Source organism: Rhinolophus sinicus, linkage group LG04, assembly GCF_036562045.2.
Source record: "Rhinolophus sinicus isolate RSC01 linkage group LG04, ASM3656204v1, whole genome shotgun sequence".
Classification (NCBI taxonomy): Eukaryota; Metazoa; Chordata; class Mammalia; order Chiroptera; family Rhinolophidae; genus Rhinolophus; species Rhinolophus sinicus.
This window is the reverse complement of record NC_133754.1, coordinates 44,459,405-44,485,334: the sequence shown is the minus strand read 5'-3', so window position 1 is coordinate 44,485,334 and position 25,930 is coordinate 44,459,405. Positions and strand designations below refer to the sequence as shown.

At 37.8% G+C, this 25,930-nt stretch overlaps 1 protein-coding gene across 1 annotated transcript in view; it reads right to left on the bottom strand.

The window, feature by feature from the left end:
• Positions 1-25,930, bottom strand: part of UBAC2 (UBA domain containing 2) — a 157,253-nt gene that overhangs the window by 35,494 nt on the left and 95,829 nt on the right. The window contains exons 5-6 of the mRNA XM_019756915.2: positions 20,355-20,478; positions 16,685-16,732 (exon numbers count right to left, since the gene is read on the bottom strand). Of these exons, the coding sequence (XP_019612474.1) occupies positions 16,685-16,732; positions 20,355-20,478 (172 nt within the window). The remainder of the gene's footprint in view (positions 1-16,684; positions 16,733-20,354; positions 20,479-25,930) is intronic.

Sequence of the window (25,930 nt, the reverse complement as noted above, 5' to 3'; positions counted from 1 at the left end):
AGTATCAGTGAATTTAAGAGAACAGTGTTTTAAGGTGGGAATATTAGTTATTGATGTTTAAAGCAGTTTAAGTGTAACAGTAAAATGACCATTGATTTGGAAAAATGGAGGACTTTGATGACCTTATAAGGAAAGTTTAAGGGCAGTGATGGGAGCGAACGACAGACTGGAATAGGCGGAAGAGTGAATAGTAGAAGACTTAGTTTCAAACAATTTCATGCCATTTATCTCAAAAATAGTACAAAACAACAAAGAAATTGAAAACAGAAATAAACTCTACATCCGATAAAACAGGAAAGCATCTGTAATCCTGAAGCACACCAACAAAATGGAAAACATATTCAGTAATTACAAATCACTTAGCATATGGGAAGAAGGGCAAATCCAAATGCCAGCAAGAGGCCAGGCGCTGGGACAGGTTGAGGGACTGGAGGCATCAGGTGCTGTGAAAGGCAGGCGGGGAGTACAGGATGCTTAACTCTGCAGGAGGCAGCCAGCCCTGTTCCTCCCTGTGCTCAGCACAGCCCCCATCGACCCTCTCTCCTCTCCAGCAAGAGGATAAAGCTCCGCAGGGCATGGATCAGAGGCTTGGAAGCCAGGAAAGCAGCCCAGTGGGGAGGCCTGGGGCTCTGCACAGACAGATGCCACACAGACGGAGAGGTCTTCCGTGTATGTCTCCTAGAGCTTCCAGAAGACAACGGAGGGAATATGGGGAAAGGGGATTATATTTCAAGAGATAATAGCTGAACGTTTTCCAGAATTAATAAAGAATATAAATCCTCAGATTGAAAATGCAAGAGTCCCATGAAGGAGAATAAAATGAAACTTATATCTAGATCCATCGTAGTAAAACAGAACTCCTTAGGAGTTAGCAAAATAAGATAAAGTTCAGATTGCCTAGAAAGGTAAAACAATTAGCTATCGGCAGATAACAGAAACAATAACTACAAGATACTTAGGAATAAAACTAATGAAAAAATATGTAGGACCTTTATAGAGAAAACTAAATAAACTATATAAAGGACATAAAAAAATGACCACAGTAATAAATATAGATAACACATCCATGAATAGGAAGATGCAAAATTGTTAAGATACTAATTTTTACCAAATTAGTATATAAATTCAATATAATTAAAAATAAAATCATAACAGGGTTTTTTTGTTTTGTTTTGTTAGAACTTAAATGCCAATCCTAAAATTCATATGGAATACTTAAGGTTTAAATTTTAAAAACATAATGTTGGGAGAAAGAAGCCAGACACAAAGATTGCATACATCATAATGATTGCATACATCAATTCCACTGATTGTAAATGGATCAATCTGAACTTTATACTGAGTTGGAAAATCACAAAGCAAAGCATGAAGGTGATGACCCTATATCCCAGGAGAGCAGTTACACGAGGGATGGGCTTGGGAGCCTGCGTGGGGTTATATGGGTGTGTTCACGTTACAGTGATTTGTTTGGCTTCACGACATTTGTAGTTTACACACATTTGGTATGTGTCACATATTACAATAAACATATTTAAAAAATACAGAATAAAGGATCCAGAATAGTCAAGGTAATTTTAAAGAAGCATAATAAGGCCTATCAGATTTCAAGATATGCTACAAAGTTTGATAATTAAAATTGTGTAGTTTTTCTGTAGAGCTCCTCAAATAGATCTAAACAGCAAAAACACAGAAGCAAACGTTTGAGTACAAGGGCACCTGGCATACAGCTGGAATGGGTAAATTAGAGGGAAAAGGATATACAAGCTATACGTAAAGACAAAACAGGTCCGCTTTCCTGACACTGTACACAGTTTAAAACTCCCAATGGATTAAGGACACAAATATAATGTACAAAATTGTAAATCTTTTCATATGAAATACAGAAGGAACATCTTTTTGGCACTGGGATGGGGAAGAATTTTAAAATAAAAAACAAAGCACAAAATATAAAAGAAAACATAAATTGATTTATTTTTTACAATTTAAAAGTTACAGTATATCCAAAGTTACCATAAATGAAGTGAAAAGACAAGTCAGAGCCTGGGAGAACGTACTCAGAATTCTTGCAGTGAACAAAGGTAGTGTTCAGAACATGTAAAGAAACTCTATCACTTTATACACAAAAGACAATCAACCCCATTTAAAAGACAGATGACATGGCAATTACAGAAGAGGAAATTCAAATGGCCAACAAATACATGAAAAGATGTTTATTCTCATCTGTTTTTACCTTCAACCTTTTTTGTGTCTGTGTTTAAAGTGTGTCATGTAGATAGATAGTTCACAGCAGTTTCTTGCTTTTAAATCCAGTCTGACAATCTCAGCCTTTCGACTGAAGTGATTAGCTATTGACATTTAACGTACTTACCTTGATATAATTGGTTTTGCTATTCGGTTTCTTTTTGTCTCACCTCTTTTTTGTTCTTTATCCCTTCTTTCCTACTTTCTTTTGTGTTAAACAAATACTTTGGAGTATTTTATTTCAATTCATTTATTGGTGTTTTTTTTTAAAGCAATTATCTCATGGCATTTTTTTGTGTTTGCTCTAGAGATTACAAAATGCATCTTTGATTTATCACAATGTGTTTAGAGTTAATACTAAATTACTTTAAGTAAAATATAGGAAGCTTGCAAGAGTATAACTCCATTTAATGTCACCCTCATCCACTGTGCCACTTTTTCGTCTTATATGTTGTACCTATATAGCTAATAAACCCATCTTCGCATAAAAGACATATACAATCATTTCCTAAATAAATTAGGAAAAAATAATGAAAATGCATAGTTGCCTGTACTTAAGGAGGTCACAATTTTGTAGGTGTTAATTTTTTTCTTTTTTGGAGGGGGAGTAGGTCATAGATTCCTTCAAGAAACTGATAAAAGGTTTACAATTTCCTGCCCATCTTTACTCTGCCCCTGCTTCCACCATCATATACACACTTACAAAATTGTGTGTTTAATTTTAGTAAGACCATCCTATGAAGAATTAAGATATCCTACCCAGTAATACACAAGTACACTACTGTAAATTCTGGCAGGAATAAAATCAGGCTTTTATGCTTATTTGCTTAAATTTCAATCCTAAGGGCTTCTTCCTATTGGAATGTGCAGAGTCTGGAAGGGGAAGAATTGTGGTTGGTTTTGATCACTCTTTGGCCTCTGCCTAGAACAGCACCTAGCACATGTTAACTACCCTATAATTATTTGCTAGGAGAACGGCAAATGAATGAATGCTCCACAATAATAAATGTTATCTTAGATTCTTTTCAAGGAAATTGGAAAGTTGCCAGTAGACACACTTTTTGGGTCCTAAGCTTATACTTTCCCATATAGTGAAAAGGTAGAGTTCACCTGTCCATCCATGCCTCTGGTACACCAACCAGCACGACCTCAAGTTGCCAAATAAATAAAGTGCTATTGAAAAATGTTTTAGGTATTCACAAAGGATTAAAATATAGAGAGCTTAAAGAGTTTCATTTTCTATAAATATCTGATCATCACACCACTCTAGTCTATGAGAAAATGGGATAAGAATAAGTATATTCAATTTTACCTAAGTTATACCTCATTACTACCAAAAGCTTCAAGAGAGTATCATTTACTATTATACTACGTTACATTTACACATTACTTCTAACTTTAATTTCTATCATCTCATAAACCCTTCTCATAGCGGGAGTTCTGAATGAGAGTTTTCTGTGAAAAAAGAGACTTTAAAAATAGACCATCTGCTCGGATTTGCATGTCCTGCCAAGAAAAAGTCTAATGAAGGGAGTCTGGCAGGCCTTCAGTGCCAGGAAGCCCAAGATCAAGCCAAGAGGCCCAATGACAAAGGAAGAGCAGCAGCAGTGGTCTTAGACAGGCCAGGAGTCAGGTCTAGAATGATGAGATACAATGAAAAGGAACAAGCAATGTGCGTCTGGGAAGGCCAGTGAGCACTGGAATCAGAGCATTCAATCAGCAGGGATCAGGAATCCCTGCTAGGAAAATGGACCCAGAGGTCAGGCAACCAGAACCAGAGAGCATTCTGGGCCACATGCAGTTGAATGCCTAGGCAAAAGAGCCAGGCCACAGCTCTGGGTTAGAGCTAGGAGCATCCCACAAGCCAACAATAGAAGCCATGACCTCATAAACCTAACAATGCAAAACAACAGGAAATTGTTTTCTTTTAGGCAATAATTACACACTTATTCCAGCTTTTCAGATTATTAGTCCTTTCAGAAAGGAAATTATGAAATAATGCTCATCAAGCAAATAAATAATTTAATTTGTTGGGTAGAAAACATGTAAAACACTCTTGACTATACAGAGTAAACCTTAACTGTCCTCTGGTCTTGTTTAGTATTAGCATGAAACCACAGTGAGCAAAGGTGAGAAACCATGACCTCACAATGACACCAGGTGTTTATTGATTTCTTTCTCCAGCCAACTGTGGCTGAACAAAAACCTACACAGTAAACTGCACTGCCAGGGTTCTTGTGAACCACAATCCCAACATTCAAGAAACCTATCATCCAATGGTGTATTGGGACAAACACAAGGGGTTACTTTCCCTTCACAAGACAGAGACAAGCCAAGGGAACAAACGTCCCCTTACCTAGACCCCTTTATACAGACTCAAGTCCTGAGGAAACCAGACCCAATTTATTTGGTCATTTATTTATTATTTATTATTCAACACATATTTACTGAATATCACTTATGGATGTATTCTATCTAGGATGTGTTCCAAGTACTGGGATACAGCAGGAGTAAAACAGACAATCTCTGCTCTTATGGACCTTACATTTTCCTATTTTCTCTTCTTGACTAGAGAATTAAAGAAAGAAGGAAGTAACTTCGCAAATTACTTTTTTAATGAATATCTATGCAAATAGGGATGCCCAAAGTTATTTCTGCCACTTTTGATTAATTATGAAATGATTAATTCATGTCAGAATCATGTGGCTTTAGCACTTGAGTCTTGCTATCTTGTTCTTTGCCAATTTCAAAAGTGATTCAGAAGAACTACCTATATTTTTTTATCTTTTTTATCTCTCTTATCTTTTTTAATATCATTTTGCAGGATCCAATTAAAACACTGGATATCCTTCTGATTCTTGGGGAGTTGAGTTGGAATATGGACAGATAAGACTGATCACAGATTGTTTCTAAAAAATTGTCTTGGAAGCCTGCTCTAAGCTTTTATTTTTGGAAAACCAAGCATCAGGATAGCTTAACTGCACAAAGCAGAAAACCAAAAATAACAGTGGCTTAAATACAACAGAAGTTTATTTCTCTCTCGTTTTCAAAAAGCTCCAAACATCTTAACTGCATTCCAGGAAGTATGGAGAAGAAACTAAGGAAGGTCAAAAGGATAAAAGGCTACTTTAAGGAGCCTTCCCAGTAGTCCCACCAATATGTATAATATATTACAACTTACTGGCCAGGATGCCAGGATTTAGTCTGACGCTAAACCTAGATGCAAAGAAAACTGGGAAATGTAATCTTTTAGTTGGAAGCACTGTTGTCGCAAATAAGATGAAAGCCCTGTTTCTAAGGAAAAAATACACCAAGAGACAACTAGAGTCTCTAGAACATGGAAAAAGCCTTAATTGGGTGCTTAAATGTAAATACTTTTTAATATACCTTTTATTAGGCTGGTGCAAAAGTAACTGTGGTTTAAAAGGTTAAAAACTGCAAAAACCGCAATTACTTTTGCACCAACCTAATAACAAGAAGAGTATTTCCCTTTAAAATTATATGTGGGAATTTTATATGTCTCTTTAAAAAAAGTTTTTATTAAAAAATATAGCTAACATAAACATTGTGTCAGTTTCAGGTGTACACCATAGTCGTTCAACATTTATGTACCTAAAGAAGTAATCACCATAAGTTCAGCAACCATCTGACACTGTACCACCATAGTATTACAATATTATTGACTATATTCTCCATGCTGTACATTACATCCCCATGAGTTATTTGTTTTATACCTGGAAATTTGAACCTCTTATTCCCTTTCACCTTCCCTCCCTTTTAAATTTCTCAATTACAATTGACATTTAATATTATTTTATATTAATTTCAGGTGTATAGTGGTTAGACATTTGTATAATTAAAGAAGTGATCCCCCTGACTTGTCTAGTACTCACCTGGCACTATAGTTATTACCATATTACTGACCATATTCCCTACGCTTTACTTTAATCCCCATGAGTATTGTGCAAATACCAATTTGTACTTAATCCCTTCACCTTTCTCACCCAGTCCAACTCCCCTCCCACCTATCACCCTGATAAATCTGGTACCCATCTGACACCATACATAGTTATTACAATATTATTGACTATATTCCTTCTGCTATACCCTACATCCCCATGACTACTCTGTAACAACCAATTTGTACTTCTTAATCTTTTCCCATTTTTCACCCATCCCCTCAACTCAACAATGAAAATGTTCTCTGTATCTATGAGTGTTTCTGTTTTGTTTATTCTATTCTTTAGATTCCACATATAAGCAAAATCACATTGCATCTGTCTTTCTCTGTCTGACATACTTGACTCATACAACAACGGCAGGTCCATCCATGCCGCTGCAGATGGCAAAAGCCCATTCCTTTCCTTGGCTGAGCAATATTCCATTGTATGTATGACTATGTACCACCTCCTCTTTATTCATTCATCCATCAACAGACGCCCAGGCTGCCTCTAAATCTTGGCCATTATAAAAAATGCTGCAATGAACATATGGATGCACATGTCCCCTTGAAGTAGTGTTTTGGGTTTCTTCGAATAAATACTCAGCAGAGGGATTACTGCATCCTTCTTTGTCTTGTATTATAGCCTTTGTTTTAAGGTCTATTTTGTCGGGTATAAGTATTGTTAACCCAGGTTTTTTGTTTTTCATTTCCATTTTCATGAAATAACTTTTTCCATCCCTTTTAGTCTGTGTGTCTTTTGATCTGAAGTGATTCTCTCGTAGGCAGCATATGTAAGGGTCTTGTTTTCTTATCCATTCTGCCACCCTATGTGATTGGAGCATTTAATCCACTTACATTGAAAGTAATTGTTGATATGTAGTTATTGCCATTTTATTCTTATTTTTTCATCTTAAAGAAGTCCCTCTAACATTCCCTGTAATACTGGTTTGGTGGCTATGAATTCCTTTATCTTTTTCTTATTGGGGAAGCTCTTTATCTCTCCTTCAATTTTAAATGAAAGCCTTGCTGGGTATAGTAGTCTTGGTCGTAAGTCCTTGCTTTTCATCACATTGACTATTTCCTGTCAATCCCTTCCGGCCTGCAAAGTTTCTGTTGATAAATCAGCTGACAATCTTATGGGAGCTCCCTTGTAAGTTACTAGTTGCCTTTCTCTTGCTGCTTTTAGGATTCTTTCTTTGTAGTTAACCATTGCCATTTTAATTATAATGTGTCTTGGTGTAGGCCTGTTTGGGTTCATCTTATTTGGGACTCTCCGCACTTCCTAGGTTTGTATGTCTATTTCATTTGCCAGGTTAGGAAAGTTTTCAGTCATTATTTCTAGAAAACAGGTTCTAAAACCCTTGCTTTCTGTCTTCTCCTTCTGGTATCCCTATGATGCTAATGTTGTTGAGCTTGATATTGTCCCAGAGGTCATTTAAACTATCTTCATTTTTTTTTTTATATATTCTTTTTCCCTTTTGCTGTTCCGATTGGCTGTTTTCAGCTACTCTGTCTTCCAAACCGCTGATTCAGTCCTCTGCTTCATCTAGTCTGCTGGTGATTCCTTCTAGTGCATTCTTCATTTCAGTTATTGTATTCTTCACTTCTGACAGGTTCTTCTTTATTGTTTCTATGTCTTTTTTTATGCTTGGTATCTCTTTATTGAAGTTCTCACTAAGTTCCTTGAGCATCCTTATAACCACTATTTTGAACTCTGTTTCTGGTAGACTGCTTGCCTCCATTTTATTTAGTTCTTTTTCTGGAGTTTTCTCATGTTCCTTCATTTGGGATGTATTTCTTTATTTTTTCCTTTTGGCTGCCTCTCTGTTGTTTCTATGTATTAGGTGGATCTGCTATTGCTCCCAATATTGTTGGGTGGCCTCATGTAGTAGGTGCCTTGTGGGGTCCAGTGGCACAGTCTCCCTGGTCACCTGCACCAGGTGCTCCAGGATTGTCCCTTGCGTGGGTTGTGTGGGCCCTCGTGTTATAGTTGAGTCTTGATTGCTATTGGCACGTCAGTGGGTGGGACTGACTCTCAGACTGTGGGGTTTGGCCACATCTATAGCTACTGGGGGGGCTTACCCCACCAAGTGATATTTGTCCCAGCAGACTCTGGTGCCTGTTGAGACCCCCTTTTCGGTGTGCCATTTGGGGATAATTGGAGCTAATTGGGTGGTGTTCTGAAGTGGTATGAAGCCAATCTCCAAGTATGTTGGTTCTGGAGCCTCTTGGGAGGGGCTCTGGTGCAGGCCCAGGTCAGCCACTGCCTGTCACCAGCTGGGGACTACCTGGTAGGAGCTGTAAAGTGGTCCATGCTTGGTTGCTGCCTGTGCTGGACCTGGAGGTATGTGGGACAGGCCACACTTGGAATTGAGGACAGCTGCCACCAGTACCATATTTGGAATAGCTCCGAAATAAGCCAGAACACTTGGGGCCTGCTGCCAACTACCAGCTCCCGTAAGGTTTGGCTGCTGATAAAGCCTCCTGCAGTATAGAGTTGGCTGTGGCAGCGTCTCAATGAGTCACCAGGGTAGAGTAAGTGGAGCTCACCAGGCCAAGTCAGATTCAGATTTGGTCACGGTCGTGGGGGAGGGCTCACACAGCAAAGATGGCACCTGTCTGCCAGTTTCATGGGAGGACGACCCCACACAAGAAAAATGGCAACTGTCCCTGCAGTCCTTGCCATGGAACCATACAACTCAGTCTTTCCTCGTATGTCTCTGATGTCCCCTGAGTCACGGTCCCTCCACTAGAGCCAAGGGTGAGTGCCTGTGAAAGTGTCTATGTGGGCCCTTTAAGAGGATGTCTGGGTTTTCCGCAGCCAGATGTTGTGGGGGCTCCTCTTCCTAGTATGAGAACTCTGGGCTGGCGAGTCTGGTGTGGGGATGGGGTCCCTCGCTCCTCTGGGGGGAACCTCTGTGGCCAAGATATCCCTCCCAGTTTTCATCTGCCACACAAAGGTTTGGGGCCAGCCTGGTTCACATCTCCACCCCTCCTACCAGTCTCAACGTGGCTTCTTATTTATATCCTTAGTTATAAAACTTCTGTTCAGCTAGACTTCAGATGTCCTCCAGGTTGATTTTTCTATCATTTAGTTGTAATTTTGATGTGTTCACAAGGTGAGGCAAACAGCATTTATCTACTCTGCCATCTTGGATTGTATCTCGAGAATACTTTTTGATAAGCCATGCTGTTGTTTATAAATAACAAATATATTAAAAATAACATGCATTGATTTTACCACAGTCCTTTCCCAGAAGTTATCAAGGTAAAAGAGAAATATGAACATAATCAGCCCCAAAGAGAAAGAAACATCGGATCCTTCTATTTAAAAAAAACAAAACATCAATTTAAAAAGATAATCAAAATTGATTCAAGACTTTCCATCTCTTGATAGGAAAATGAGAAGACAGACCCTGTGGGAAAATGCTCTGTATTGCAACTGATATGATAATCTACCAGTAATCATCTAAAATTAAAAAAAGTATGGCTGTTTTCATGATAACTGCTTCCTTATTGCCATTTCTTTTTCCTTTGGCCAGCAGCACTACTGAACCAGCTAAATGTATTTTAAATCATCCTTTAAACTTTATGATAGCCATTCTTTACTTCCTTTTCTTGTACATGACAATGTCAGAAACACAGACAATGAGTTTGTTGAAGGTGAGGTTTGAACTGCATCTTTAATTCAACATAGGGAGGACCAGTTAAGTATCTTGATGATCTTACCGTGTTTCCCCGAAAATAAGACCTAACTGGAAAATAAGTCCTACCATGATTTTTCAGGATGACATCCCCTGAACATAAGCCCTAATGCGTCTTTTGGAGCAAAAATTAATATAAGACCCGGTCTAATTTTGGGGGAAACATGGTAGAAGAGAAAGTACAGCTACAGACTGGATTTTTCATGTCAGGAAGAAAGCAGAAGCTGCCAATGGGATAAACTTTTCTCGGATATTGGTAGGCCCACAAAATTGATGGTGAAGGCTGCAGAGAGTTTTCTTTGATATGTGTCTTTCAGTACCTCTGGGTACTTTTAAAACTTCTTCATATCCAGGATCTCCCTCCAGAATCATATCTCTATTTATGATCAACAGGGCCTTATCTTACTGGAATAGTCAAGAGAAGATTTAAGAATAGCTTTGTGCGTAAGTGTCTTGTGGTTGAGACAGACATGGACTGTAGCCTTGAGAAGTGCAGTGGAAGGCACTGGACCATAACGAGAACACCTGGCCTTTACTCCTGGCTCTATCTCCCACCAGTTGTGCAACCAGAACCTCAGCCTCCTCATCATTAACATGGGAAGCCCAGGTTCTCTGCCACTGTAGAGATTGTGTCAGGAACCTAGTAAGGCAGTACACATTAAAAATACCCTGACAATCACAAAGGATCACAGTGTTTCACAGCACAGAAATTATTTTGATAATACTGAAAATTGAAACTCAACAATAATTTACAGAATATAAATAAAATACCAGACATTGTGCTCAGCACTGGGAATTATAAGGAATAATGTATAATTCCTAAACTGGAATACAGGACTGACTCTGAAAAAGCTTCAGAGTCAGAACTTAAATGAATATGATTTTTCTAGGAAAAGAAGGGACCTAATGGTGAGAGAAGGGATACAGTAGGAGGAAACTGCATGTGGCTATGCAAAGCTACATCTTAAGAGCAGAGGCACTAAAGCTTGAGAATCCACATTTGATTCCTGTCTCCACTACTTATCAGCTTGTATTGTTGGCAAATTACTGAAGTTCTCTGTGCCCCAGTTTCTTCATCTATAAAATGGGGGTAACAGTCTCTACTTTATCAGGCTTTTATGAGGACTAGTTAAGGTAATATTTGTAAAGTGCTTAGAAAAGAGCTGTATTAGTCTGCTTTCTCTAGATCATACTGTAACAAATTATCCTAAATTTCAGTAGCTTAAAAAGATTTATTTCTCACTCATCTTCCACGTTGCCCACAGCCCTGCTATGTGTGTCTTCTTCACTCTGGGACCTGGGCTTCTATATGGCACATGCTTTTCTCAAGGCAAAGGGAAGAGAACAATGGTGGGACCATGCAATGGCTTTTAAAACTTCTGCTTGTGAAGCATTATCACATCTGCTCTTATTTTAGTAGCTAATGTATGTCACAGATCAAAGCCTGATGTTAACGGGGCATGCAGAGGACTGCAGGGAGGGGCCCAGTAGAGGGGGGCATCAAATATTAGAACAAATAATCTACTACAAGTGCCTGGTACATAGTCAATGCTGTCTGTTTGTTAAAGAAAAATGGTGACTGCACAATGGCACAGAATTCAGAGATAGGACGAGATGTTTGGAAATAGTAAAAAGTTCAGTGTCACTAAGGTATATGGTACACAGGGGTTCAGAGAGGTACAAGAGGCCAAAATTTTAAAGGCTTTGAAAAGAGGCTAGATTTTTGCCTATAGGTAAAAGATAAGCTGCAGTAATAAAGTTTTTATAGCTATATTTTATAAGGCACTTCTGTGACAGTTTTATGAAGACACTGGCATAACTTCATTTACTTTGCACTGAACATCCAAAAATCAAAGTCTACTAGTCACTCCCTTCCTGTGTAATACCTATCTAATAAGACATTTCCTGTTAGCCCTGGACTGAGTTGCATGACAAAGCAGAGGACAGAAAGTTTCTTTCAGTATGTCCAGGCTACCTGAGGTCAGGAGAAGGGAGGGGGCATAGACAAGAAGGGAGGGAAAAGCGGGGGAGACAGAAGGTATGAACGAATCAATATGAGAGGGGGGTACAATGGACTGATAAGCACTTGATTCTGTGTTGGGGTTATAAGCAGTATTTTAGATATAAGAGGTGAAAGCACCCTCTAAATATGAATGTTTCCTAAGAATCTAATTTCATCTTCTACTTTATACTTGGTCCTCTCACAAGCCCAACCAGTCTCACAGTTCTAACCAGCCTTGACTTCCTTCTGCAGCTTCTGTCCTCATTTTCAATAAACGGCTAGAAAACAATCTCAGTCCCTAAAATTCAGTTGAAAAGCTTGGGCATCAGATGAGTTATCTGACCTGCTACCCTGTACCCTTCTTTGGTCAATCTGGAGAAGAAGTCTAAGGAAAGAAAGACTAAGTAAGAAGAAAAGGAAGCATGAAGAGAGGAGAAAGACGTAAAAAGCAGGGGAAGGCACAGAGGACCTAACACTCCATTCTCTATTCACTCGAGAAGCTGGTCAGGGCTCCAAAACTTCAAAGCAGTTTAGATTTCCACAGTAGCTAATGCTGGTCCATAAACTTTCCCCTTAATGTTATCCCATGACTTGGAAAGTCAATAAACATAAGGTTCTGTTTGATGCCTTTTCTTTTACGTACCACAGGACAATGTTTTCTTTTTTGTCTTTAGTGTAGAGGGAAGAGAAAGGCAAATCACAGCCCACAAATGAGCCATCCTGACTCCTTCGATTGCTCATTTTTCCCTTCTGCTTTTCTATGATTTACAAACCCTAATAAGACTTCTATAATCTTGTACCCTCATGAAGTTTTTTGTTTGGAAAGCTATAAAGATCCCCACTGCCTACAGAAAAAACACACAAGCTCAGATCATATTCAAAGTCCTAAATAATCTGGTGTCAATCTATGTTCCTCATCCTATTGGGTAGGACAAATTTTTTTTCACAGTAAGGTTGCTTGATCACAACAAAATCAAAGCCTGATCTCGGCACAGAACAGGTAACAAACACAGGAAATGGGCAGACCGTGAAGGGATATGTTGAAGGGGAGAAGCCTTAGTCTGAGAAATAGAGGCCTGTCTATTCATTCGTACCCAAATAGATTGAAAGATGACCAAATGGTAAGACATATGTGAATTGTTAAAAGAGAAAATTGGCAAAAGCAGGCTCTTTCTATTTTAATCATTCCAGAGTCAGCTCAGGCCTGAGACTTCGACTTTTGAGAATCAGGGTACAGCCCAGTGGTAATGACTCACTACTATGATTCATAAAACGGCAGAAAATGAAGAAGTGCAGCGATATGGATGGCCCAAAGTCTCACTACAGAACCACAAAAAGAACTTAAAGCTCAGTAAATAAGCAACGTTTTCTCTAAGGAAGAAAAGCATTAATGTGCAACAAGATTAATGACACTGTAAATATATAAAGATCTTTTTTTGAAGTAAACACAGTATCTAAGGTCTTCTTTGGAAGATCAGTGTGTGAAGCTCTCTCACCAAGGACATTAAGAAGAACAGTTACACACCATGGTGAGAATATGATGGAGGCAGGTGTACACTAACATTTTTTAAGTTCTTGCTTAAACTGCAATATTTTACTTGGCTACTTTATAGCCAAGCTTTCCAATGACAATTTTGCAACCTTTCATGAAAACAGTTCTATTTTAAATATTAAATGTTGGTATTAAAAACCAGGATTGCCAAAGGAGGAACAATGCAACATAAAAACATGTTATCAGTGATACATGTGAATAATCTCAAAGTAATCTTTAAGCAAAACTGTATGCCCCTTACCAGCAACAGCTGGAATCTCTGATGGATCACAAAATGGAACTGAAGAGTGACAGCTGTACCAGGCAAAATGACTTATTATTGCTCCTGGTAAGCCAAACACTATGTGCTTCCCTCAACCCAGGAAAAAATTCAGTACTCATTCTTTTTGGTGGTATCACTGAAGACAGAAAGTGGACGCCCACCTAGTGAAATACTGTAGTGATGTAATTTATCAATCTCCTCATCGTTTAATCAGTGAGATAGTTTAAAGTTAATATATTCAGAAACAATGTATAATCATGCCACAATAAGTGATACAAGGAGAAAAAAAAAACAACTAGCCTAACTAAATAAAATAACTAAATAAAATAAACTAAAGCCAAAGTTGGTAGCTTTCCAGAAAACATGAGTAAAGTTGTTGGTTTCTATGACAGCAGATAACATGACTTATGTTTTACACAAATGTCTTTTTTTTCAAAAAGCTCTTTGTCTTAAAAAAACACATAACTGCCAATAAAATTATTTCCTTAACACATACAATATAGTAGAACTACTGGTTTTAATGCTAAAAGGTGCAATTTCATTAACAGGTTTTCTAACATTCCTCCAAAACACTGAATACCACCTGTGCATTTCTTTTTGGTAGTAAGAATTTTATTTTCTTTTTAGCATTTTATTTAGTATGAAACCAAAAAAAAGAGAAGTCACTAGATACATATAGGGAGAGAGAAGTCATGTTGAGCAAGAGACATCTGGGACAAACTGTGGCTTTGTGAATCTCAGACTTTGGTCCTAGAGTCAGTTATGTGCAAACCAAATAGTCACAAATAATTTTAATATCCTCTTTTATAATTATTCTTCTCTAAAGTATACCATATTATATTAAATATTTCATAAAATGTGGCTTTCTAGAAAACGTCAGAAATAAAATATTCATTACATTTAAAACAAGTATCAATATTTATGGTATATCATGCAGGGAAACTGGCTATGAGCTCAAAATATTAATCATTTTAAGTAAACACAGTATCTAATTATGGTGGAATAAACAACAAGGCTGATACAAATATTTGTCAGATTTGCATTCATGGTAGGAGGCCAATAACACTGGCTGAATTAATTATTCTAATAAGTGAAAATTCAATTGGCTCAGAGGTGCTCATTAATGGGGGATTATTTAAATGGCAAATTTATCTGGGAATTTATTTTCCAAATACTGTGCAATTCTATTCACTCTTCTGAAACAAGGGATTTTTATATATTCAAAATGTGTTAAACTTGTGATTCTTAAAAAAAAATTAAAACAAGCACCTTACTACTTATTAAGCATTGTACTGAAAAAGACTGTGGCTACAACCTGCATATGTTAGATTTTAAAAAGGCTACAAAGAGATGAAAAAATGCAACCTCTAATTCTAGAGTATTGAATGTTACAAAATGAAACTATCTGAGGCGATAACAAGCACAATTTAAAACCAGAAGTCTGAAAACAGAAAAAAGAAAGAAAATGGGATGTCTTAAAACAAATGGGTCACATAATCAGTTCTTAGAGAAGCAGGTGGATAAATCAACACAATGAAATAGCATACAATAAAGTACTTCTCAAATTCTTGAATGCTATAGGAAAATATCCAAAACAGGACTCGAGACCATCATCGCTAAGAGAAACAAAATGCAACATGAAAGCAACAATAAATTCTTATGCTGCTCTAATGATGAAAGCAATTGTTCGTAGGCTGGTGAGGTAGCTGTCAATCACAATGGCAGTTCAAGTGGAAATGAGATTAGACTAGGGAGGGCCTGGCAATTGTGCCCCAGAGACCCAGTCTGACCCCAAGCTGTCCCTACAGTCACTACAAGTCTGAAGAATACCAGGTGGCTCAAATACTTTAAAGACCTCACAGTGGATTGGAGTTCAGCACTGTGGTCCTGACACTAATCAGATATCTGGGCATCTGAAGAAATACTTAGGTGGAAACAAAGAGACTTTGATCCCCAGAATTTTGGTTGGAAGCGGTGGGGAATGAAGGATTAAGCAGTATGTGAAAAAAATGAATACAAAAGAAATCATACTGACAGCAGAGAAGAAAGAGAGAAGGAGCAGGCTTAAAGTAATGACACAGTAGCACCAAATACCATCCATGAGGAAACAAGTTATAGCGATAATTTACTTAAGTTAACATGTCTGCAGTGGGATACACAGTTATTTCCAAGTCCTTTCCCTTTGATGTTTACACATTATTGTGAATCCATTGTATAGTTTTCTTAGTCTGTTCCAAGAAAGAAATTAAAACTATATGCCATGTATGCTAGTTATAAACTTGTGTTTATATAAATTTGGGAGTTCAAATTTAAGTCATGGGTGAAAAATAAAATTTCATTTCATGTTCTAGATATTTTTTTTAGATTTCTTTTTAAATACCTCATAAATAGAGTGTAAGACAAGTGCTTATTAAAATGAAAAAATATTATAAAGCAGCACAGGGATGGGTGCGATGAAGACGTTCTAGCACACACATGAGGACACCACCCAAATCCTTAGGCTCATTCACTTCTTCCCTTTCCGGCCACACATCCTCATGAGACTTCCGTCAGTGCCAATCCACCTGACTTTCCACTTAACCTTATTTTTTTTCCCTTGCATGACAGTGTCTCTTTACAAAACAAGTAGAATACCTCTCATTATTTTTAGCAAATTCAACTTCTTTATTCCTTTTTCTGTCATTTTTTTCCTACTATGAGTTTGATTACTAACACAATTTAAAAATAACACTGATAAGAAATTCAGCTAAAACTTTCATCAAAATTACCTTGAAAACCAAGACAAATGGGCTTTCTTCATTTCAATTATTTATGTAACTGGTCCTTTTTCATCACTAAGGAAGTAGCATTAATATAGAACTTGACATGGTTAAAAGAATATTGAAGACAACTGAATATGACCCATAATCTAAATGTGACATTTTTTCTAAAGTTTCTTCAGAAAATAGAGGGAATAGGGGGAGAAGGGAATCACACTTACAAGTCCACTTATGGCTACAATCCAGATGTAGGAACCAGAGGTGAAAAGCTATAAAAGAAAAAAAAGGCAACTAAAAATGAAATTCACAGCACACTTATTTTTATATAACTATAATCATAACCATTTATGCTAAGTATTACTTATTAACTTAATATAAAGAAATAGAAAATTAATAAATATCAATTCTATTATTTGATAATATTATTTTTTTTTAACCAAACCTCCACCTTTCATAGCCTAAAACGGATTGGTTGAACCTGGCCCACTCCCATGCAAAGAAAAATAAACGAAATTCAAGCATATTCTTATTTAAAAATGAGTATTAATTGCCTTAAACAAGATAAAATACCACATATAAAGGAATTATAGAATTAACAAGATACAAAATACGTAGTCACCATCCAATGCTTGGTGCTAAGTAATGGCATGTAATATTAGTTTACATAAGTCTTGTTTTAATTTCTCATCATTGTTACTCTAAATTTAGATGGAAAGACTTTTGCAAGCATATAGGTCCATGTCCAATGCTATTCTGTTTAATGTTGATATTCTCCTTCCAGTTCATTCAAGGAAGAGCAAACTAAGTAATAATATCACAGTAAATTAATGGTAAAAGCAATTAGAATTAAGTCTCATGAAATATCTCCCTTTGTTTTCTAAATCATTTACATCTGAGAACTGTGGTCAGGGTTAAAAAAAAGCCCTGCGGTCAGGATTAAAAAAAGTCCTAAGACATCTCAAAGTGTTCTGCAAAATAATAAAGATTTATAGCCTAGTGTTTGTTCATATTTAGACCTTCAGATTGGGAGTTTAAATACTTCTGCTCCTACAGAAAGAAGTAGGATACCCAGGTTCACTGCTGACATTGTGTTGGACGAAAACCTCAAAGTTATGCACATTTAGCATGGATACATACAAAACAAAAGATACATAGAAAGAAGACAGATACAAAGGTGAGAGATGACAGAGCACAGGGGAAAGGAGGCTGACAAGCTTTGTTCTAATACCAGCTTGCGCAGAAATGATCAATGGATGCAACTTTAAATTTAATCTCTTGATCTAAAATTTAGTCCTTTGACGCATGGATGCTTATGCAGTGTAAATGACTGAAGATACCGAGGGTGGAATTATGTGCAAAATATTTTTCTGTAGTTTTCTTCCAAAAATATAGAGAATCATAAAATAGCTAACACTTTCATAGCACTCATTATGTGGCAAGCTGTGATCTTAATGCTTTCCATATATTAAATGTACTGAATCCTCCTAATCACCGTATGAGGTAAGTTCTATTATTAACTCTATTTTACCCATGAGAAAACTGAGAGGTTAACTGATTTGCTCAAGGTCAAAGCTGGTAGGTGGTGGACCTGCCAGTATGTAGCCCTGTGTTCATGACCTCTTCATGCTACTATGTTTCATGTACAAGTAAGACGAGCATATCATTTTGTCAGTAAAAAATTATTTCCTTTGGACTCTCAAGCCCTCATCGTATTGCATGTTTGATCCCATTGTGTCTGCTCATGTTTTGACAGTATGTTTGTTTTTTCTCACTGCTGGGTTCCTTGACAACAGGTGGCACATCTCATATTTCATTTTACCCTCCTCAGTCCCTAGCATTGGGCATTACATGACTGGCCCTCAAGCCATTTGATACTTAAATGACTCTTCACAAACATTTTTGCTTTTCTGATAATGATTAAAGTTATTCATTCATTCATTCCTTCATTCATTCCTTCATTCATTCATTCAAATGTCTGTGGCTTCAAGAAGCTGTTGTATGGGAGATAAAAAGGCACAGAAGCATATGCGAAGGTCCAGAGGAGAGAGAAGGAAGGAGGGAGAGAGAGGCAGGACGAGGAGAGGGAGAAAATAAAAATAAGGGGTTCACACTCACTTCAAAGTGGGGAGGGGTGGAAGTTGATACTGGGTAGGCAAGAAGAACCCTGGATGCCACTCATGCTAAGGACTTTAGATTTTACCAAGAAGCCAATGAGGCATCTTCACCTCCACTTTCTGATATCAACTTCTACCTCACCAAAACAAAAAACAAACAAAAAACCACTCACAATTTTGGAACACCAATGGTGATAGCTATAGAGACATAAATTATTACTTAATAATAGGAGCCAATTAACTCATTTCTTATGATCTGTTCAGGTTACCCTAAACACCCAATGCTATTATTATCTCTAATCCTTCAAATAACCCTGTAAGACAGATATTGTTACTGCACTTCACAGATGGGAAAAGGGGGTCTCAGAAAAGGTGACAAAGCAAATAATTACCAGAGCAAGAAATTAAAGCAAAGCCCACTTGGCTCCAAAGACTTTCCACAATGCTCCACTGAATTCCTACTCCATAATTAATAAAACAATGATTTTTACTCTCAAAGATGGCATATAACTCTAGAGTTGGAAGGAACTATAGAGTCAACACCAGGCTCTGCAGGCTTCCACAACTTGGCCCAAGTCTCAAGCTAGTGAGTGCCACGTTAGAACTAGAACTTGGGTTTCCTGCCCCAGGTTCGGGGCACTCTTCTACCATTGCATTCTGCCTTGTAACATCTTTTTTTTTTTTTTTTTTTTTAAATAAGCATGCCATAGCAAATCCTAGTAAGAATAATAAACTGCAGAAATGGGCTATTAGGTTTAAATGAATATTAAGAGGGATAAGGGAGAGTGTGACGCTATGTAGGTGGAGATGAAGAAAAAACATTTTCATGAGAAACGGTTATAAAAGTGATAAGGAAACACCCACCCCAGATGAGCCATTGATAACACATGAAATCAGACTAGAGAAGTTAAAGGAAATGCTAAAGGTTAAAAGGGGAGGGAGGAGGGTATTTTATAGAGACACTAGTATCCGGTTTGATATGTGTGGGGTAAGGAATGTTATGAGTATTAACAGTGGATCAAAAGGCCAAGCTATACATGGTACCACAGGAAACAGCGGAATAAAAGTTTTATATCAAAAGCTGTGAGAGTGAAAGAAGAGTGACAAGTATTACAGGTAGAAAACTGAAAATCGTGTCTCTTCTACCACTGGGCCTGGAACCCAGCAGAAAGCAATCAATATTTACTGAATATTGGTGAAAAAAACTTTTTTCAATTTAAGTCAAATAATAAGTACCCTACTGGTCTTCATATCAAACCATTTAGCAGACGGTGACAGCATGCTATCATGCCCGTGTAACGCAGAAGGTATCAAGTTGATAATGTTTCTAACAAACCCCAAAGTTCGGGCTGGTAAAGCATATCTGGTTTCTTCTTCAGAGCTTTATTTGTGACACCATATTCGATAAATTACTTTTGACAGTGATTTTCCACTTTCCACCTTTTGACTGTTCTCATTTGTTTCCACTTCATACTATGATTTTTAAAAAATTACTTATACGCAATTGCATAATGAAATTAAAATATTTTCCACTGATACAAATTACAGTGAAAGCTCTTATCAGATTCTAAAGGCTATGAAAGTATTCTAGTACCTTATATACCTTGATGTTCTTATTCCGTAACACTTCCTTTGAACATTTGATATAGATCATGAAGCCAAACTTATGGGAAAAAAACATTGTTTTCAAGGAGATCAAATGAGAAGACGACCGAAAAAAAAAAAAAAAAAAAAAGATCTGGTTAAAGAAACATGAACATAAAAATGCATACTATACCTGTAGTCCCAATATATAAATCAATGTCTTGTTTGTGATGGACAACGGGCCCAGAATTTGTGCCACTTGGACTCTTGGTATGGAGCAGTAAAATGGTACAAACAGAGCAAACACAGGTGCCAAGCTATGCAAACAAATAAAGAAAAATCACTATAGTATAATACTCAATTTAAAACACCAATGGCAAATGTATATTTGATGTAACACTGTTTATAATTTTACTTCAGTCTGAAAGCACGGTCTTAGATACACAAGTTGCTCTCTATATGTGCATCATGTCCAAAATAATTTGTATTTCTATATAACATTTTTTATCTAATCCCAGTCGATTTTTTATCAACTATCCCAAAACTACTGCAAAGAACTGGTTCAGCATCTACTGATTGTCAGGCATTGTAAGAAAAGTTAAAGTTGGTGCTGTAATTCTTCCCATGACTGACTGAAAATCTAATGAAAGAGAGGAAACAAACCAAAAGCAGCAAGCATTATAACTTATGGTCAAATCCAAAAGCCTCATCTCAGACTTTGTCCAATTATATATCACTATAATACTTAACACTGCTGACCACTAATCTCTTCCTCAAATTCCCTCCTCCTTTTGTCTTAAACCCTGTTTCTTGCTGGTCTCCCCATGATTTCTCCGACCACTCTTCTTCAACCCTCTCCAGGGTTCTATGATGATTGTTTCTTCTTACTCCAGTCTCTCCTTGTATAATTATGAGTCCTTCCATGCCTTCAATTAAGAAAGTGAAGGGATCCCCACAACTGTCTGCCTGTCCCCTCCCCTGGGTTATGAAACTCAATTTGACACTTTCAGCTGGACATATTCAAAAGTCACAAGTGTCTTTCTACCTAAAGTCTTCTCTCTAACCCATCTCGTAATACTGCTAACAGTATTCTCTCCCCAAATACAACTCTGATCATGTCACACTCCTGTTTAAAACTTTTCCTTCCATAGGACCCTAGTATTCAAAGAGGATATCTAAATATTAGTATAAAGTAGTAAAATCCTCCAATTGTTTCTGATCAGTGCAGTTTCCCTCTCCATTCTCCTCATCTGGCCCCTCCTCTCTTACCCCCAGACCCCCAAAGATGCTTCCTGGGCACATTAGGCCCTTTTGACTATTCTTTGTTCTTTCGACCTAAATGCCCTTTCCACTTTCCTGTTTAGTAAACTTACGGTGTATGCCAGAGCTCAAGTGTTCTCAGTAATTTCTCCAGTTCCCCCTAGGAGTTAGTAACTCTTTTCTTTGCCCTCAAAACTGCCTCAGCTCTGTTTCGGTGAATCACCTGGGCACTCTGTGAGAGGTGGTAGGTCAGGTACAGGGGCTCCATCTACATCTGTGAGTAAGAAGCAATCCCTGATCTCAAGGAACTAGCTGCAGGATGGCAAACTCACATTCTTACAAGGACTGTGCAGGCAACATGAGTGAGTAGAGTGGTTTGGACACACACGCCCATTTGCCATTAAACACTTGGATTAATTACTCAGTCTATCTTTTCCTTTCCCAGTTTTTCGGTAAGCGGCATCAGTACAAAGACATATTTCTTTAGCACAAGAAAATGCAAGAACTATTCTTCACTTTCACAAAGAAATGCTCTCAGTGCACTTTTTGTGGAAATGCAGGACCCCATTGGCCTCTTACACATTCCCATCACTGATAGAGATCGTGTTACAAAAAAAATCAGTCACTGTCCTCTCAATTCTAGTATTAAAAACAAAACAAAAGCAAATGCACACTGCAAAGATGATAAACGGCAGCAGCATCAACAGGTATCTACAACAGAGTAGCAAATGCTAGAACAGGGAAAACCCCAACCAGCGAACAGCCAAGCGCCAGACATGGGTGCGGCCTGGAGATACCAAGCTGTGGAAGACGCGGCCTCTCGCAGCCTTGTAGGAGGATGACCGGCAGGGCAGCGGAGGTGTGCAGACAGCCTCGGGTCAGTCCCGAGTGCTTCCCTCACCGGCCCTCCTCCTCACTGAGCATGCGCCTTGGCAGCGAAGGCAACGCATCGGCTTGGTCCTCCCAGCACCTGGCACAGAGTCTGACACGGCATAGGAGCTCATTAAATTAGGGAATAATTTAATGAAACAGTCCTCATTCTTGAAAAGCTGAATAAGCCACACTTTTTACTATATAGGGATATGAAAAGTCTTCCATTAGGTTATTAATTCTGTGAGAAAGCACCATGTTCTATCATATGTTGCATCACCCAGTGCCTCATACAGATACTTACACAAAATAGACCCTCATTATTTGTTGGACTAAAAAAATGAACAAAGCAATTTTAACAAACAGAGACTTGTTTAAATGGCCATTCTCAATACTACACAAGAGAACTTTTCTTTTTCCCAGTTCAAATCATCTAAACCCAAGCACAGTTGATTAAGCAGTTATGCATTCTTTTCATTAAAAAGTATAAGCTGGCCACTCCTGGGCATAAAACCCTCCAATGACTCCCTACTCTACTGGAAAAGCCAAAGTCATTACAAAGACCGACAAGGCCCTACGTCCCCACTTCAGACCTGGTCTTCTACGACTCAGACTCACCAGTGGCTCTCGTTGCTCCAGCCACACTGGACCTCGAGCAGGACTCGGCACACAGTGCCCAGGGAGTGTGCCTCTGCCCCGCCCCTGGCCGTCTTCCTTCCCACAGATGAGCATTGCTTACTCCCTCACGCCCTTCAGAGAAGCCCGCCCTGAGCACCCCGGCCGCACCTCGCAACCCCAGCCCCACTCGCATACTCTGCTTCCTTTCCCCATAGCACCTGTGACCGTCTCCCCTGCCACGCGACTTGTTTATTATCTGTCTCGGGGACCAGAATGGAAGCTCCATGCGGGCAGGCATTTCTGTCAGTTTTGTTTGCCGCTTAATCCCCACTGTCTACAACTGAGCCTGAAACAGAGCTCAACACATACTTGGCTGAATCAAGGAATTTCTCTTTAAAGTCATAAAAACCATATAGCAGAATTCGCTGTTTGCTTTAAAAGCCCCTTTCCTTGTTTGAGTATTTTAACAGAATTAAAACATATGGTTTCATATACATACTCAAAATATGGCCTGTTGGTCTCTTGGTTAAAAACAAGGAAACTCTACTTTGGTTGCGCTTGAGATATCTCATCACAGAACATGTTTTTTAAGGTACAGGTTACAGAAGTTCTTCTGTTAACATTTAGCAATGAAGTACAAACAATAATGTTATAATAAAATATCTGAAGCCGAGTTCTTTTTTGAGGTTACATTTCAATGTAAACTAAAAAAATACTGGTAGGTGTTTTAATGACCATAGTTCATGTCTTACATACCATGTTTCCCTGAAAATAAGACCTAGCTGGACAATCAGCTCTAATGCGTCTTTTGGAGCAAAAATTAATATAAGACCTGGTCTTATAGTAAAATAAGACCGGGTCTTACATAATAATATAATATAATATAATATAATATAATATAATATAATATAATACCAGGTCTTATATTAATTTTTGCTCCAAAAGGCGCATTAGAGCTGATTTTCCAGCTAGGTCTTATTTTTGGGGAAACACGGTATAACAGAAGTTTTAAAATTCCTTAGAAGTTATTAATCACTGTGTAGTTTTAAATGATGACTAAACACCAGACCACATATACATACCCATAATACAAAAGCACACATTTCAGACCATGGTTATATAGGTTGTTTTGTAGAAATTTTCCATTGCTATTTCTATACACAGAGACCTCACAAAAATATCACTTTCTTAGTCATTGACCAGTTTTTCTCTTTTCCTTATTGCATGATAACATCTGTTCTTTATACTGTCAACAATAATTCAGTTTGACCTTTTCTACATTGTGAATAGCTAAGTTGTGGAAGCCCTGTCTGGCGTAAGCATATGAGGCTGACGTACAGAAAAAGAGGAAACAGGTTATAAGGAATTCATTCCTTCCTTCAACCAATGTTACTAATATTTATTGATTATCTACTATATAGATACACAACTGTACTCAATAGGACACATAAAATAATAGAAACACTCAGTTCAGGTCACAAATGTCCATCTTACCTCTCTATAGAAAAGGACGCTGACTCTACTTTTAAAGTATAACTAAAGAAGTCCTGGTAACTTTCAATAACAAAAATAGGGTGAGGGCTCTTGAAATTACCTCACTCTAAACCTCAACAGCATCTTGCAGGACAATCACTTCCTCACCTCTTCTTTATATACTTGACTCCTCTAATATAAAAAAAAGAGGTAGATCCAATTTGCTAGAACATTTAGTCTACGTAGTTGAGTTCTTCATTGTATAACAATGTTTTACTTAATAAAAACTATTTCAAAAATTAAAAACCAAAATATCCCACCAGGATGGTCTTTCAACAAATTGAAACACTCCTCAACGGTATCTTCTTCAAGGATTCTTCAGTCCAAATTATAAAGGAATTAGTTCTGGAATATTTTATCATATTTATCCACCAAATCATAAAATCTCTATTTCCTCCTCACAGAATTTTTGCCCTGGGAATTATTCTGCTGACCATTTAGTTCAATGCCTTTATTTTATAGACAGAGGGTTAGAGGCCCAAATAATTCAGGTGGGTTGTTGCTTTTCTGTTTGACAAGGTTCCTCCACAGATCTTCAGTGAGTTAAGAACCTAATTAAGCTTCTAAATGGAATAATACCACTGAGAGGCTAAAACCACTGAGCCACTTTGACAGACTCCAGGAATGAAAGAGTCTCTGAGGTCAAAGAGACCCTTTCAATTCCTACCAAATGATTCAATTCTCTCTACTCCATTCTTCAAAATAGTCATCCAGTTTATGCAAGAATCTAAATAAGAGACAGCCTATTTCATTTCTTATGACCCTAACTCTTGGGAACTACTCTCATATTTTGATTTGAAAGCTGTCTCCAGTAGCTTCCTCTTACTGTCCTTCCTTCTATTCTCTGGAGTTAGGAAGATTAACATAGGCAACCTAAACCCTTTTCTAGGAGACATTTTCCAAACGCATGAGAATAGTGCTCACATACCTCAAACCTCAGTTTATTCAATCATTTCTCCTAAGAGATGGGATCCAGTCCCACCACCACCCCAGACACCTCTAAGTTACCTGAGCCCATTGTAAAATGCAGCCCCCAGAGCTGACTGGGATTGGCCAGATCAGTCCTGGATAAGTGTAAATATCATCTCTCTTGTATTGAGCACTATATTTCTATTAATTTAACCAACAAATAAATTGCATTTTGATAGCCATGGTACTTTGTTGGTTTAAATAGTCAAGTAAAACTATAAGGTGAAAAACATAGGTCTCCTTCATCATGTGCACAAGATGCTGATTTAGCTGTAAAATGCCCCCAGTTCAAGTCTCCCCTTGTCACTCATGGGTCCGTGCAGTCACTGATTCCCGTCAGCTAGCCTCCTCTCTGAAAATATCGACTAATAGCTGTATGTATGCAAAAGAGCATCTTTCTCCCACTCACCACAGAAACTTTTGTTTCTTTCTCATAAGCTGTTGAGCAAAGTACTCCCTGTACCAAGTTTCCAGGTACACAGAATTGTCAAAGTTGACATTTTTTCCCATTAAAACATT